Source organism: Oncorhynchus kisutch, linkage group LG21 (genome assembly GCF_002021735.2).
Source record: "Oncorhynchus kisutch isolate 150728-3 linkage group LG21, Okis_V2, whole genome shotgun sequence".
Taxonomy (NCBI): Eukaryota; Metazoa; Chordata; class Actinopteri; order Salmoniformes; family Salmonidae; genus Oncorhynchus; species Oncorhynchus kisutch.
In genome coordinates this window covers 25,207,351-25,222,869 of record NC_034194.2, presented here as the reverse complement: position 1 = coordinate 25,222,869, position 15,519 = coordinate 25,207,351, and the positions used below count along the sequence as shown (strand labels likewise).

The 15,519-nt window shown below is 47.3% G+C and overlaps 1 protein-coding gene across 9 annotated transcripts in view; it reads right to left on the bottom strand.

Moving 5' to 3' along the window:
* utrn (utrophin) overlaps positions 1 to 15,519 on the bottom strand; it is a 337,767-nt gene that overhangs the window by 76,626 nt on the left and 245,622 nt on the right. For all 9 annotated transcript variants that reach the window (XM_031800412.1, XM_031800411.1, XM_031800415.1 and 6 more), the window contains 5 exons: positions 11,661 to 11,790; positions 10,243 to 10,511; positions 9,758 to 9,904; positions 8,406 to 8,484; positions 2,906 to 2,966 (listed from right to left, as the gene is read on the bottom strand). In XM_031800412.1, coding sequence (XP_031656272.1) covers positions 2,906 to 2,966; positions 8,406 to 8,484; positions 9,758 to 9,904; positions 10,243 to 10,511; positions 11,661 to 11,790 — 686 coding nt within the window. The remainder of the gene's footprint in view (positions 1 to 2,905; positions 2,967 to 8,405; positions 8,485 to 9,757; positions 9,905 to 10,242; positions 10,512 to 11,660; positions 11,791 to 15,519) is intronic.

Below are 15,519 nucleotides of genomic sequence, written 5' to 3'. Positions count from 1 at the left end.
GAAGGTAATTCGATGAGTCAATGTGGATGCAAACCCAACAACACACACATTTTCACATTAGTCATTCAGCAGACACTCTTATCCAGAGTGACTTACAGTAGTGAGTGCATACATTTTCATACTGGTCCCCCTAGGAATCGAACCCACAACCCTGGCATTGCAAGCCCCATGCTCTACCAACTGAGCCACAACTGAACCACCCACCCCCACAGACACCCACACCCACCACAGACACCCACAGACACCCACCCACCCCCACAGACACCGACACCCACCACAGAGTGTGATGGGAAGTTTCAAGCTAGCTCTTATGTTGGCAGAAAAGAGCGGCAGTCCAATATTTCACCCTGACAGCATTCTGGAAATCTGAGCCCGCTGAAATGCCAGAGGTCAGCTGGAGGTCAACTGGGGTGACAGAGCAACGGGTGGCGAGGCTTCCATGTTTAGCCGTTTGATTCACCAGTGTGTCGCTGTTCCCATGGAAGGGAGGGGGGGTGGGTAGCACAGAGGCCTTTGTGCGGCCGGGCGGACGAGAAATAGCATGAGCTAGAGAGAAAGGCGGGGGGCCCAGAGCCTAATGAATGTGTCAAAGCCTGATGTTGGAGTCACAGTAATGTCACTGCACTGTAAGTGACCTACGATTAGCCCTGTGAAGGCCAAGGCAACGTTTTTGAATTCCCTCAGAGGGGTCAGGGAGGGCAGTCAAAGAGATTTGAGAGATTTTTAATCCCAACAGTGGCAATAGCTTAGTATTGTAGCTCCCGGCGGTGGCATCCATTTAAATGAGATGAAAGCCTCACAGTGTTGGAGATGGAGGGAGGCTTTCAATAGGCCGATTTCCCTTTCTCTTTTCCCTTCTTAAAGGGTCACTCAGAATGAGTGTGAGTGGGGCTCAGCAAAACCTGTGGTGGAGTTGCTGTGCTACTTAATACAGAGGCAAGGAAGGGACATATGGCGTATGTGTGTGTGTGTGTATAGAGGGAGGGCCCGGGTTCAATGGTCAGCCACTCGAGGAGGGCCAACACCTGTGATCAGAGACAGCTGTTGTTGATACCAGAGTTCTAAACCTGTCCTCATCTCTCCTCCCAGCTTCTCTCGCCCTTTCATCTCGGATCCCTTCCAGTGCAAAGCTCCTGGGGTAAACAAACATCAGCTGTTTACAGGGATGTCTCCCTCTCTCACTCAGTATCTCTCTCTCATCTCTCTCACAACCTGTCTTTTGTACCTCTACCTCCTTATCACCCCTTCATCCTACCCCCATCTCTCACCCATCCTCCTTTCATATGAATCGCTCTTTTTTCTTATCCCTCTCTCTCCGTTTCTTTCTCTGTTACCCCCATCTCTCTGTCTACCGGTCTCCCTCCCTTTAACTCTGTCCACCTGTCTCCCTCCCTTTAACTCTGTCCACCTGTCTCCCTCCCTTTAACTCTGTCCACCTGTCTCCCTCCCTTTAACTCTGTCCACCTGTCTCCCTCCCTTTAACTCTGTCCACCTGTCTCCCTCCCTTTAACTCTGTCCACCTGTCTCCCTCCCTTTAACTCTGTCCACCTGTCTCCCTCCCTTTAACTCTGTCCACCTGTCTCCCTCCCTTTAACTCTCTCTGTCCACCTGTCTCCCTCCCTTTAACTCTCTCTGTCCACCTGTCTCCCTCCCTTTAACTCTGTCCACCTGTCTCCCTCCCTTTAACTCTGTCCACATGTCTCCCTCCCTTTAACTCTGTCCACCTGTCTCCCTCCCTTTAACTCTGTCCACCTGTCTCCCTCCCTTTAACTCTGTCCACATGTCTCCCTCCCTTTAACTCTGTCCACCTGTCTCCCTCCCTTTAACTCTGTCCACATGTCTCCCTCCCTTTAACTCTGTCCACCTGTCTCCCTCCCTTTAACTCTGTCCACCTGTCTCCCTCCCTTTAACTCTCTCTGTCCACCTGTCTCCCTCCCTTTAACTCTCTCTGTCCACCTGTCTCCCTCCCTTTAACTCTGTCCACCTGTCTCCCTCCCTTTAACTCTGTCCACATGTCTCCCTCCCTTTAACTCTGTCCACCTGTCTCCCTCCCTTTAACTCTCTCTGTCCACATGTCTCCCTCCCATTAACTCTCTCTGTCCACCTGTCTCCCTCCCTTTAACTCTCTCTGTCCACCTGTCTCCCTCCCTTTAACTCTGTCCACATGTCTCCCTCCCTTTAACTCTGTCCACCTGTCTCCCTCCCTTTAACTCTGTCCACCTGTCTCCCTCCCTTTAACTCTGTCCACATGTCTCCCTCCCTTTAACTCTGTCCACATGTCTCCCTCCCTTTAACTCTCTCTGTCCACCTGTCTCCCTCCCTTTAAGCTCTCTGTCCACCCGTCTCCCTCCCTTTAACTCTCTCTGTCTTCCTCTCTTAACATGTGTCCAAGGTGCATTGAGACACTTTGAAAGCCATACTGAGTAGCTATCAGCACAAACCTCTCTCACCCCATCTGCCTTTTAAATGGACACACTGTCTGCTGTGCTGCTTGACTGTGAATGTATTACAATGGGAAATGTGATCTGAAGCAGCAATATCTCTGCTATGGTACTACGATAATGGAGTCCATGAATACCTAGGCATTATCACAGGTATTGTGCCAGTTGAAAAGTCCCCCAGCTAAATGAATGAGCAACAGTAGCCATGACACCTAAAATCACCTCAAATTCAATATTACAACAGTGGAAACTTCCAAGAATTCAACTGGAAAACTGAGTATGAATAGAATCATGCACTCATACACGCTCACAAGTAAAACCAACCGCACATGCGTACATAAAAACACACACACAGCAGGTTTCAACCATTGTTATGCAAATACTTACCATAAAATAAGCATAAAGAAAGTGATTCGTCTAGCATACATAATCAGTATGTTACCAGTCAGTACAGTAGAACTCACTTGATGTAGTATGGAACCTTATTCTGAGACACGGCTCTCTGCCACGGGAGCTGCACAGAGGCTGTGGAGAAAAAATATACCATTAAAAACACTGCGTTATTTGCAGCACAATAATCTATTTAGTCTCCCGAGTCAACTGCTTCCGCAAATATCCACTAATAGCTCCATAACGTAATGGACTTTTCTCCAAATAACATTCCCACTGTGCATGAAATGTAAAAAGTAATGTGCATAACTATTGGACAGTTGGAACGAGTTAAGACGGCTCTATCTGTGAGAAGGGGCTGCGTCCTCTTAATAATAGCTGTTTAATATATTCTAACGGCATGTTATTCTTAGACTTCACAGACAAAGGGGAGAACAAACGGAATGAAGCGGATGAGTTAGCTGATCTTCAAAGCCCAAAAACAACCAAGAGACTGACAGGACAATAAAAGCTGTCAAATGTGATGACATAAGACTTTACGAGCTGTCGTAAGCCATTCACAGAGAGGAACACGAGCTGTCGTAAGCCATTCACAGAGAGGAACACGAGCTGTCGTAAGCCATTCACAGAGAGGAACACGAGCTGTCGTAAGCCATTCACAGAGAGGAACACGAGCTGTCGTAAGCCATTCACAGAGAGGAACACGAGCTGTCGTAAGCCATTCACAGAGAGGAACACGAGCTGTCGTAAGCCATTCACAGAGAGGCACACGAGCTGTCATAAGCCATTCACAGAGAGGAAAACGAGCTGTCGTAAGCCATTCACAGAGAGGAACACGAGCTGTCGTAAGCCATTCCCAGAGAGGCGCTCAGAAGTAGATGGAAGCCTTTCCCTCCCCTGTATACACCTAACCTACACACACTGCCTGCATATTTGCTGTATGGAGAAAAAAATGAATGGATGGAGGGTTAGATAGAGGGATATAGATGGAGGGAGGGATAGAAGGAGGGATAGATGGAGGGATAGATGGAGGGAGGGATAGAAGGAGGGATAGAAGGAGGGATAGAAGGAGGGAGGGATAGAAGGAGGGATAGATAGAGGGATAGATGGAGGGATAGATAGAGGGATAGATGGAGGGATAGATAGAGGGATAGATGGAGGGATAGATAGAGGGATAGATAGAGGGGTAGATGGAGGGAGGGACAGATAGAGGGATAGAAGGAGGGATAGATGGAGGGATAGATAGAGGGATAGATGGAGGGATAGATGGAGGGATAGATGGAGGGAGGGATGGAGGGAGGGATAGATAGAGGGATAGAAGGAGGAATAGATGGAGGGATAGATAGAGGGATAGATAGAGGGATAGATGGAGGGATAGATGGAGGGATAGATGGAGGGATAGATGGAGGGATAGATAGAGGGATAGAAGGAGGGATAGATAGAGGGATAGATGGAGGGATAATTGGAGGGATGTAGGGATACAGTGCCTTGCAAAAGTATTCATTCCCCTTGGCATTTTTCCTATTTTGTTGCATTACAACCTGTAATTTAAATGGATTTTTATTTGGATTTCATGTAATGGACATACACAAAATATTCCAAAATGTGAAACGGAAAAGTGTTGCGTGCATATGTATTCACCCGCTTTGCTATGAAGCCCTTAAATAAGTGCAACCAATTACCTTCAGAAGTCACATAATTAGTTAAATAAAGTCCACCTGTGTGCAATCTAAGTGTCACATGATCTGTCACATGATCTCAGTATATATAATCACCTGTTCTGAAAGGCCCCAGAGTCTGCAGCACTACTAAGCAATGGGCACCACCAAGCAAGCGGCACCATGAAGACCAAGGAGCTCTCCAAACAGGTCAGGGACAAAGTTTTGAAGAAGTACAGATCACGGTTGGGTTATATAAAAATATCAGAAACTTTGAACATCCCACGGAGCACCATTAAATACATTATTAAAAAAGTGGAAAGAATATGGAACCACAACAATCCTGCCAAGAGAGGGCCGCCCACCAAATCTCAGACCAGGCTAGGAGGGCATTAATCAGAGAGGCAACAAAGAGACCAAAGATAACCCTGAAGGAGCTGCAAAGCTCCACAGTGGAGATTGGAGTATCTGTCCATAGGACCACTTTAAGCTGTACACTCCACAGAGCTGGGCTTTATGGAAGAGTGGCCAGAATAAAAGCCATTGCTTAAAGAAGAAAATAAGCCAACACGTTTGGTGTTCACCAAATGGCATGTAGGAGACTCTCCAAACATATGGAAGAAGGTACTCTGGTCAGATGAGACTAAAATGTCACTTTTTGGCCATCAAGGAAAATACTATGTCTGGCGCAAACCCAACACCTCCCATCACCCCATCCCCACAGTGAAGCATGGTGGTGGAAGCATCATACGGTGGGGATGTTTTCATCGGCAGGGACTGGGTGGGAAACTGGTCAGAATTGAAGGAATGATGGTGCTAAATACAGGGAAATTCTTGAGGGAAACCTGTTTCAGTCTTCCAGAGATTTGAGACTGAGACCGAGGTTCACCTTCCAGCAGGACAATGACCCAAGGCATACTGCTAAAGCAACACTCGAGTGGTTGAAGGGGAAACATTTAAATGTCTTGGAATGGCCTAGTCAAAGCCCAGACCTCAATCCAATTGAGAATCTGTGACTTAAATATTGCTGTACACCAGCGGAACCCATTCAACTTGAAGAAGCTGTAGCAGTTTCGTCTTGAAGAATGGGCAAACATCCCAGTGGCTAAATGTGCCAAGCTTATAGAGACATACCCCAAGAGATTTGCAGCTGTAATTGCTGCAAAAGGTGGCACTACAAAGTATTGACTTATGGGAGGTGAATAGTTATGCACGCTCAATTTTTAGTTTTTTTTGTCTTATTTCTTGTTTGTTTCACAACAACAAATATTTTGTATCTTCAAAGTGGTAGTCATGTTGTGTAAATCAAATGATACAAACCCCCAAAAAATCTATTTTAATTCCAGGTTGTAAAACTACAAAATAGGAAAAATGCCAAGGGGGGTGAATACTTTCGCAAGCCACTGTAGATGGAGGGTGAATATATATGGATGGAAGGAAGGATGGATGGATGGAAGGAAGGAAGGATGGATGGATGGAAGGAAGGAAGGATGGATGGAAGGATGGATGGATGGAAGGAAGGATGGATGGAAGGAAGGAAGGAAGGATGGATGGAAGGAAGGAAGGAAGGAAGGAAGGAAGGAAGGAAGGAAGGATATGGATGAAGGAAGGAAGGATGGATGGATGGATGGATGGATGGATGGATGGATGGATGGAAGGATGGATGGATGGAAGGAAGGATGGGCGGACAGACGGACACTTTGATAATAATCTACCATTCCTTTTCATAGTATTTTAATATCTACTGTATCAGAGATGAAAGGAGCGCCAAGAATGTCATCTTGTCAAAATGTCATCTTGTCTGGTACAGTAACTCAGCTGTCAGCACCACTCAAGTCTATGGACACGAAGCGGCTCAGTTTCCTCCCCATCCCATCCTGTTATCATACAGTGGACATTTTGGATCCATGTCAAAGCCAAATGGGGTAGATAAAAGAGGGGTTGCATATGAGATAGAGAGAGGAAGGGGACATAGTCATGAAAAACAATATTCCTGGGGTGTATACATTTTGTAATGGGGATGGAAGGAGGGAGAGGTAGAGTCTGGCTTTCTCTGTCTGTTCCTAATGTTCTCACTCTCTGCCCTCTATCCCACCTCGTCTCTTCCCTCCCCTCCCTCCCTCATTCTCTTCCTGGTTAATGACCACTCTGGTCTGAGAGGAGAATAACTAGAGGAAGTCAGAGGAGAGTTGTAATTAAGCCTTGAATTATTCAAGAGTAAAGAACCTTGTGGCCTGCAAACAGCCTGCTTGACTCTGTGTGTATATGTCTGTGTGAGTGTGTCTGTGTGAGTGTGTCTGTGTGAGTGTGTATGTGTGTGTCTGTCTGTCTGTGTGTGTCTGTCTGTGTGAGTGTGTCTGTGTGTGTCTGTCTGTGTGTGTGTGTGTCTGTGTGTGTCTGTCTGTGTGAGTGTGTCTGTTTGAGTGTGTCTCTGTGTGTCTGTGTGAGTGTGTCTCTGTGTGTCTGTGTGTGTCTGTCTGTGTGAGTGTGTCTGTGTGTGTCTGTCTGTGTGTGTGTGTATCTGTGTGTGTCTGTCTGTCTGTGTGAGTGTGTCTGTGTGTGTCTGACTGTGTGAGTGTGTGTGTGTCTGTCTGTGTGAGTGTGTCTGTGTGTGTCTGTCTGTGTGTGTCTGTCTGTGTGAGTGTGTCTGTGTCTGTGTGTGTCTGTCTGTGTGTGTCTGTCTGTGTGTGTGTGTGTGTGTGTGTGTGTCTGTGTGTGTCTGTCTGTGTGTGTGTGTGTGTGTGTGTCTGTCTGTCTGTGTGAGTGTGTCTGTGTGTGTCTGTGTGTGTCTGACTGTGTGTCTGTGTGTGTGTCTGTGTGAGTGTGTCTGTCTGTGTGTCTGTCTGTGTGTCTGTCTGTGTGTGTCTGTCTGTCTGTGTGAGTGTGCCTGTGTGTCTGTGTGTGTCTGTCTGTGTGAGTGTGTCTGTGTGAGTGTGTCTGTGTGTGTCTGACTGTGTGAGTGTGTGTGTGTCTGTCTGTGTGAGTGTGTCTGTGTGTGTCTGTCTGTCTGTGTGAGTGTGTCCGTCTGTGTGAGTGTGTCTGTCTGTGTGAGTGTGTCTGTCTGTGTGAGTGTGTGTGTCTGTCTGTGTGAGTGTGTATGTCTGTGTGAGTGTGTCTGTCTGTGTGAGTGTGTCTGTGTGTATATGTCTGTGTGAGTGTGTCTGTGTGAGTGTGTCTGTCTGTGTGTGTCTGTGTGTATATGTCTGTGTGAGTGTGTCTGTCTGTGAGTGTGTCTGTCTGTGTGTGTGTGTCTGTCTGTGTGAGTGTGTCTGTGTGTATATGTCTGTGTGAGTGTGTCTGTCTGTGTGAGTGTGTCTGTGTGTATGTCTGTGTGAGTGTGTCTGTCTGTGTGTGTGTGTGTCTGTGTGAGTGTGTCTGTGTGTATATGTCTGTGTGAGTGTGTCTGTCTGTGAGTGTGTCTGTCTGTGTGTGTGTGTCTGTCTGTGTGAGTGTGTCTGTGTGTATATGTCTGTGTGAGTGTGTCTGTCTGTGTGAGTGTGTCTGTGTGTATATGTCTGTGTGAGTGTGTCTGTGTGTGTGTGTCTGTCTGTGTGAGTGTGTCTGTGTGTATATGTCTGTGTGAGTGTGTCTGTGTGTGTGTGTGTCTGTGTGAGTGTGTCTGTGTGTGTCTGTCTGTGTGTGTCTGTCTGTGTGTGTGTGTCTGTGTGTGTCTGTCTGTGTGAGTGTGTCTGTGTGAGTGTGTCTGTGTGTGTCTGTCTGTGTGTGTGTGTGTGTGTGTGTGTGTGTGTGTGTGTGTGTGTGTATAGGAGGCAGTGGATAATGGCTGACATCAAAACAACCCTGACAAAAAGAACAGCAGCTAAACTTACAGAAATTCCTCCCCCATCATGGATAGGCTACCGCCAAGACATTCGTAGGTTGTATTACATATCAAGGGCAGTCATTGGCTACTCACTGGAGAGGAAGTGCTGGGAGGACGGGCCAAAGTCTCTGTGGGCTTCCTGAAGGTGTTTCAGTCTCTCCTCAACGGCCACCTGCACACCAGAAAGAGGAGAGAGAGCGTTACACACACATCTGCACCCCGCCAGCTCTATATCGACCGGCCCAGCTGTGTGTGTGTGTTTCTGAGTGTCCTCACTGTGAGCAGTGACTCAGTCATCCTCCCTACAGGGAGGAAATAAGCCTGTCTCTACACAGGGAACCAGGGAACAGGGAACCATCAAAGTGGCTTCCTATATCAGTGGTCATCATCGACTCCTGCATGGTAATGCCAGGGGTGGGGGGTATGGAGAAGGATCTCTGTCTTTCTTTATTTGTCTCTCTCTCACAAACACGGTCAAGCCCACTCATAATACATGCAGTACAAACCCAGATTGATTCAAGCACTACAGTGACAACTGAGCCTGAGGGGTGTCAGAGTAGGGTTCTGATCCCAGCCATCAGTAAGCTGGACCAGGACACAGATGATACAATGCTAAAGCACTGGAACCTTGAGCAAGGACACCAACACCATAGAGATGGGTTGGACTGACATATCTAAGGGAAATTTAGATCACACAAGAGGAGACGGACGCACACACACACAAAACTCTCTGTGAGTCAAAACCACCAGGGGTGAATCCTGCCCAGCCCCAAAAACACAGAGCGTGTCCCAAATCAGATTAAACCAAGTGATCAAAAGAGGGGCGGGGTGAATTTGATCTACAGTGACAGAAGGAAACAGTACCAATACAGAAATAAGGCCCCTGTAGAGGCAGACAAGTGGAGGGCCACCTCTCCCCTTCCCTCACGGTGTGTCTGAGCTGCAGCGTGCTGACAGACAGAGAGAGAGGAGGGAAGGAATAATGAGAGAAAGAACAAGAACAAACAGGTGAAAAGAGAGGGACATAAATACTGGATTACAAGACAGTAGGAGAGCTAGTATGACATTGAAGGACAATAAACATGAGTGTACAGACAAGCAGAGGGGAGAATAAGATGGCTCCTAAAAGGAGGGACATGTTAGTTGTGACACCTACACCAGAGTATGACAACTCCTAAAAAGGAGGAGGGTTGTAGCTGTGACACCTCTTCTCGTGGCACATAAAAGGGAGATTGTTTTAGGCAAGGTTTTAGGCGTGACACTTATTGCCCACCTTTAAAAGGGAGAAGGTTTTAGGTGTGACATCCATTGCCCACCTGTAAAGGGGGGAAGGTGTTAGGCATGACATCCTTTGCCCACCTGTAAACGGGGGAAGGTTTTAGGTGTGACACCCACTGCCCACCTGTAAAGGGGGGAAGGTGTTGGCTGTGACACGCATTGCCCACCTGTAGTAGTTTCCAGCGCATGTTGAGGTTGTCCAGTTGTCTGGAGGAGATGGAGGACAGCTGGACATCCAGAGGAGCCAGCTCACCAGACAGCTCGTTCACCTCACACACGTCCTGCCTCAGAGGGGACATCTCCTCCTTGAAGACCTGGGGGACACACACAAACAAAATAGTCCGATCAGACAGATGTACATTACATTATCAGTACAGCGTTTAGTCTTGATTGTGACAATGTCCTGATACTGTACATATTACAGTGCTGGGGTAATACCTGAGCCAATAGTGATTAGATGGTGACAGGTTATTCATTTTTGGCCATTGATGTACTGTATGTACAGGTCAATTACTACCTGCTAGTACCTACCTGCAAGGCCTTGTTGGCCCTAAATGTGTGGTAGTGAATGTAAAAACACCTTCCCTCTCTCTCTCCCCCCATTAATAGACTAGTAACTCCCCAGACTCCCCCCCCCCCCCCCCCCCCTCACCGTGGTCTTCGCTATGTGGTCCTGCAGTGAGTCTATGAGCAGGTCTCCTACAGGCTGCCAGACAGCCTTGGTCTCCTCCGCCCTGGCTAGCCGCAGGTCCAGCTGGTCCATGTTGCTCTGGAGCTCCTGTAGCCTCTCTAAGGCCCTTTCTACCTGGCTCTGCCATCCACCCACGTGGCCCTGCAGACGCTCCCACCGCTCCTGCACCTCCGCTGTCTGCTTCCTGATGGCCCTGGCCACACCCCGCGCCTTCTCCTCTGGAGTCAGGTCTGGGAGGGGAGGAGAGAAAGGGGGAGTGAGGGAGAGGACAAAGACTGGAACATCGAGACATTTACTCTGAAGAGAAAAGAGCATGACTAAATGTTTATCTTGTCTGCAGACCTGAAATCAGCGTGTCAGAGACCATCTCAATCTCAGACACCCTGATCTGAAGCATTCAGGCACACATTTTCTATTGTTTTTATTTAACAATTTAAGACATTTAAGACCTAGGTCTCTTTTAAAAATGCAGCTTGAATACAACATAATTATACACATTATACCCAAACTATATACAGCAGGTCGTTCTGTCTGTTTGTCGGTCTGCCAGACATAGATAGCCACAGACCCCAGACAGGACTGGCGTGGGAGCTGTCTGCTTTAATAATGAGAAGTTTGAAATGCAAACAAAAGCCAGGGAAACTCTGGGAGCATTTAATTGGGTCGGAGAAGGTCTTCTCAGCCACTGGGTTCAGACATGACTAGAGGAGACAGCGGTGTCCCTGTTATCACTGGTCTCAGATAATTTTTACTCTGTGAAGCCCCTTGTCCCTCCTGTGAAAGTATCCGAGCTATCCCAGGTTTTAGATCAGATATACCCTCTACAGCCACACATGACAGCATCTGAGGTCATCTTAGTGTTTGCTTCAGATAAGTTTCACCTTCTGATTTTATATCCACCAGAATGAAACCATCCTGCCCATCACAGCTCTCAGAGCAGCTCTTAACCACTGATTCGACAAGAGGCCTTCAATAACTACATCAAAGAAGACGGAAGTGCCAGATCTCTGCCTGCTCTCAACTCTGTCCACACCCTCCCAGACCGTCTCATGGGGTCCCTACATTATTGAACATCCAGACTCTGATAACGAGGAAATGTGCAGATGTACAGTAGCAACGACTTCACTGTTTAAGCCACTGGGCCGATCAGCCTTTGGAAACAGAATTACTAATAAAATACGGTGCATATTTAGTGTTTGGGTGTATTCTAAGCCTCATATCACACACCACAAAATCATCAAGTGGACTGGGGAACTTCAGAGCTGCTTTTCAAGGAAGTGTGTGTGTGTGTGTGTGTGTGTGTGTGTGTGTGTGTGTGTGTGTGTGTGTGTGTGTGTGTGTGTCTGTGTATTCAGTCTAGGCAGTGACAGGAGACTCACCTGTTTTGGGCTGTAGGTTCTTGCGTGGTTCTCCCGGTCCCTCGATGGGCTGGTCAGCCAGGTACATGCGTGCCTGATCCAGCGTACTGACCACAACATGCTCACGGTCCTTCAGCTCGGACCGCAAGGCCTGGTGAGAAACACAAACCGGAACTGGTCAATACCTTGTATCTTTTGAACCGGAATGTGTTACTCCTAACTTGAGATCCACAACTCATAAATGAGTTATTTTATAACTGAAAGAAAAGTTTGGATTCTGGCCGATTTGATCAAACAGCGTCGTGACCACATTAGTGAACTCAAGCAATAAATATCCTATCTTTATCTAAATGATAGCGACAGTCATTACAGTACATATTTCTAAATGTTCAAGTGGCTCAGTCGGAGTATAAGTGCCTGTATTGGAATCAGAGTTGTCATCTCCCAGTACCATGAAGGCTGTGAACTGTATGTGAACTCTGTTGTCCCAGGGTTCATGTTGCTTTGATAGCCTATCTGACCTACCAACTCCATATCAAAGTCAAACACTTACATTTCACTTTAATCAACTCCACCTTTCATCCTAAAATCACACGTTTTACATTCAAAGGAACCAGGGTCTAGACGCACACAATCACACACACAATCACACACGCACACATAATCACACACACATAATCACGCACACACAATCACACACACATAATCACGCACACACAATCACACACATAATCACACACACATAATCACGCACACACAATCACACACATAATCACGCACACATAATCACACACACACACATAATCACACACACATAATCACACACACACACATAATCACACACACATAATCACACACACACACATAATCACACACACATAATCACACACACACACACACACACACACACACACACACACACACACACACACACACACACACACACACACACACACACACACACACACAACACACACACCACACACACACACACACACACACACACACACACAATCACACACACACACAAATCTCATTCAGGTGATGGCAGCAATTTAGAACGTGCTCCCTGTCTGGCCTTCTCTCATTGAAAGGGAGAATGATAGATTGAGAGAGGTAGGGAGAGAGTTAGGGAGAGAGGTAGGGGGAGAGGTAGGGAGTGAGTTAAGGAGAGAGGTGTCTCAGCCTCCAGTATTTATGCTGCAGTAGTTTATGTGTCGGGGGGCTGGGGTGAGTTTGTTATATCTGGAGTACTTCTCCTGTCCTATTCGGTGTCCTGTGTGAATCTAAGTGTGCATTCTCTAATTCTCTCCTTCTCTCTTTCTTTCTCTCTCTCGGAGGACCTGAGCCCTAGGACCATGCCCCAGGACTACCTGACATGATGACTCCTTGCTGTCCCCAGTCCACCTGGCCATGCTGCTGTTCCAGTTTCAACTGACCTGAGCCCTAGGACCATGCCCCAGGACTACCTGACATGATGACTCCTTGCTGTCCCCAGTCCACCTGGCCATGCTGCTACTCCAGTTTCAACTTCCACCTGACTGTGCTGCTGCTCCAGTTTCAACTGTTCTGCCTTATTATTATTCGACCATGCTGGTCATTTATGAACATTTGAACATCTTGGCCATGTTCTGTTATAATCTCCACCCGGCACAGCCAGAAGAGGACTGGCCACCCCACATAGCCTGGTTCCTCTCTAGGTTTCTTCCTAGGTATTGGCCTTTCTAGGGAGTTTTTCCTAGCCACCGTGCTTCTACACCTGCATTGCTTGCTGTTTGGGGTTTTAGGCTGGGTTTCTGTACAGCACTTTGAGATATCAGCTGATGTACGAAGGGCTATATAAATAAATTTGATTTGATTTGATTTGAGGTAGGGAGAGAGAGAGTTAAGGAGACAGGTAGGGAGAGAGTTAAGGAGACAGGTAGGGAGAGAGGTAGGGAGATAGGTAGGGAGAGAGGTAGGGAGATAGGTAGGGAGAGAGGTAGGGAGAGAGGTAAGGAGAGAGGTTGGGAGATAGGTAAGGAGAGGTGGGGAGAGATGTAAGGAGAGAGGTAGGGAGAGTGTTAAGGAGAGAGGTAAGGAGAGAGGTAGGGAGAGTGTTAAGGAGAGAGGTAAGGAGAGAGGTAGGGAGAGAGGTAGGGAGAGAGGTAGGGAGAGAGTTAAGGAGACAGGTAGGAAGAGAGGTAGGGAGAGAGTTAAGGAGAGAGGTAGGGAGAGCGGGTAAGGAGAGAGGTAAGGAGAGAGGTAGGGAGAGAGGTAGGGAGAGAGGTAGGGAGAGAGTTAAGGAGACAGGTAGGAAGAGAGGTAGGGAGAGAGTTAAGGAGAGAGGTAGGGAGAGAGGTAAGGAGAGAGTTAAGGAGAGAGGTAGGGAGAGAGGTAGGTAGGGAGAGAGGTGAGGAGAGAGGTAAGGAGAGAGGTAGGGAGAGAGGTAGGGAGAGAGGTAGGGAGAGAGTTAAGGAGAGAGGTAAGTAGAGAGGTAAGGAGAGAAGTAGGGAGAGAGTTAAGGAGAGAGGTAGGGAGAGTTAAGGAGAGAGTTAAGGAGAGAGGTAGGGAGAGAGGTAAGGAGAGAGTTAAGGAGAGAGTTAAGGAGAGAGGAAAGGAGAGAGGGAAGGGAGAGGTAGGGAGAGAGGTAAGGAGAGAGTTAAGGAGAGAGTTAAGGAGAGAGGAAAGGAGAGAGGAAAGGAGAGAGGAAGGGAGAGAGGTAGGGAGAGAGCAGGAGCGAGAAAACGAAACAGGCAGGAATGGCAGGTCAAATGAGATTTCCCGGAGGTCAAAGTGAAATGAACTGAGGCGTTCACTCAGAGCTGTTCACGACACAGACCTGCAGTCTTCATCAAAACACTCACTAATGCCACATCACACACACACACTCACTTCCTCCCTCCCTCTCACACACACACACACACACACACACACACACACACTCTGACTTGCTCTCTCCCTGCATTCTATTTCACTAACTCAACCTCACTCTCTCTACTATCCTCTTTCTTTCTGCCCCCACATCCTCCCTCCCTCCCTCCCTCCCTCACACACACACACACACACACACACACACACACACACACACACACACACACACACACACACAGACACACACACACACACACACACAGACGAAGACAAAGACACAGACACAGACACACAGACACACGCACACTGACTCACTACAGGCCGGTTAGTCCAGTGGTGACTAGGAGTGAGTTTCTAAACAAACTCACTAACATTATTGCCAAAACATCCACTATGGGAGAGGAAGAAGAGGAAAGCTGGACGACATGTACCAGGGTAATTATTCTTGTTTTAATATATCCAGGACCCCAGGGGGACTCTGATGCCTATCGGACTGTGTGATTGCTTTGTGTGAGGACGATCTTCGAGGGAAACGCTATGAGGAACTTCATTAGATTGGGAGCCTTGCTTACAAAAAGGCTTGTGGTTAGAGCAGACAGGATGAGATGAGGAATACGAGGTAGCAGATTTTGCGAGGGTTCCATTTGTTACGCAACACCAGCCCACATCTATTGAAGACTATATGACAGCATGTTGGGTTGAGTGGACTTTAGTAGTAGGATACAATTTGGACAGACATAAGAAAATACTTGCAGAAAAGAAAATGTTGACAGTTGATTAGATTTTAGGAAACTTCAAGTCATAAATCACATTTCAGAATATATATCATATTATTTTTCTTCAAAATTAAACACTTTTTGAGAGCTAGAAAGAGGGACTGTTACTTTTCTTATTCATCATAGTTTGGAGTCAAGACATGAAGGGAGAACAAGGACATTGAAAGGCAGAGGCGATGCACGTGCCTTTTGATCAAACGAAAAGGGGCAATGGACGGGTATTGGCAGAAGGTTAAAAAAATAACAGCGTC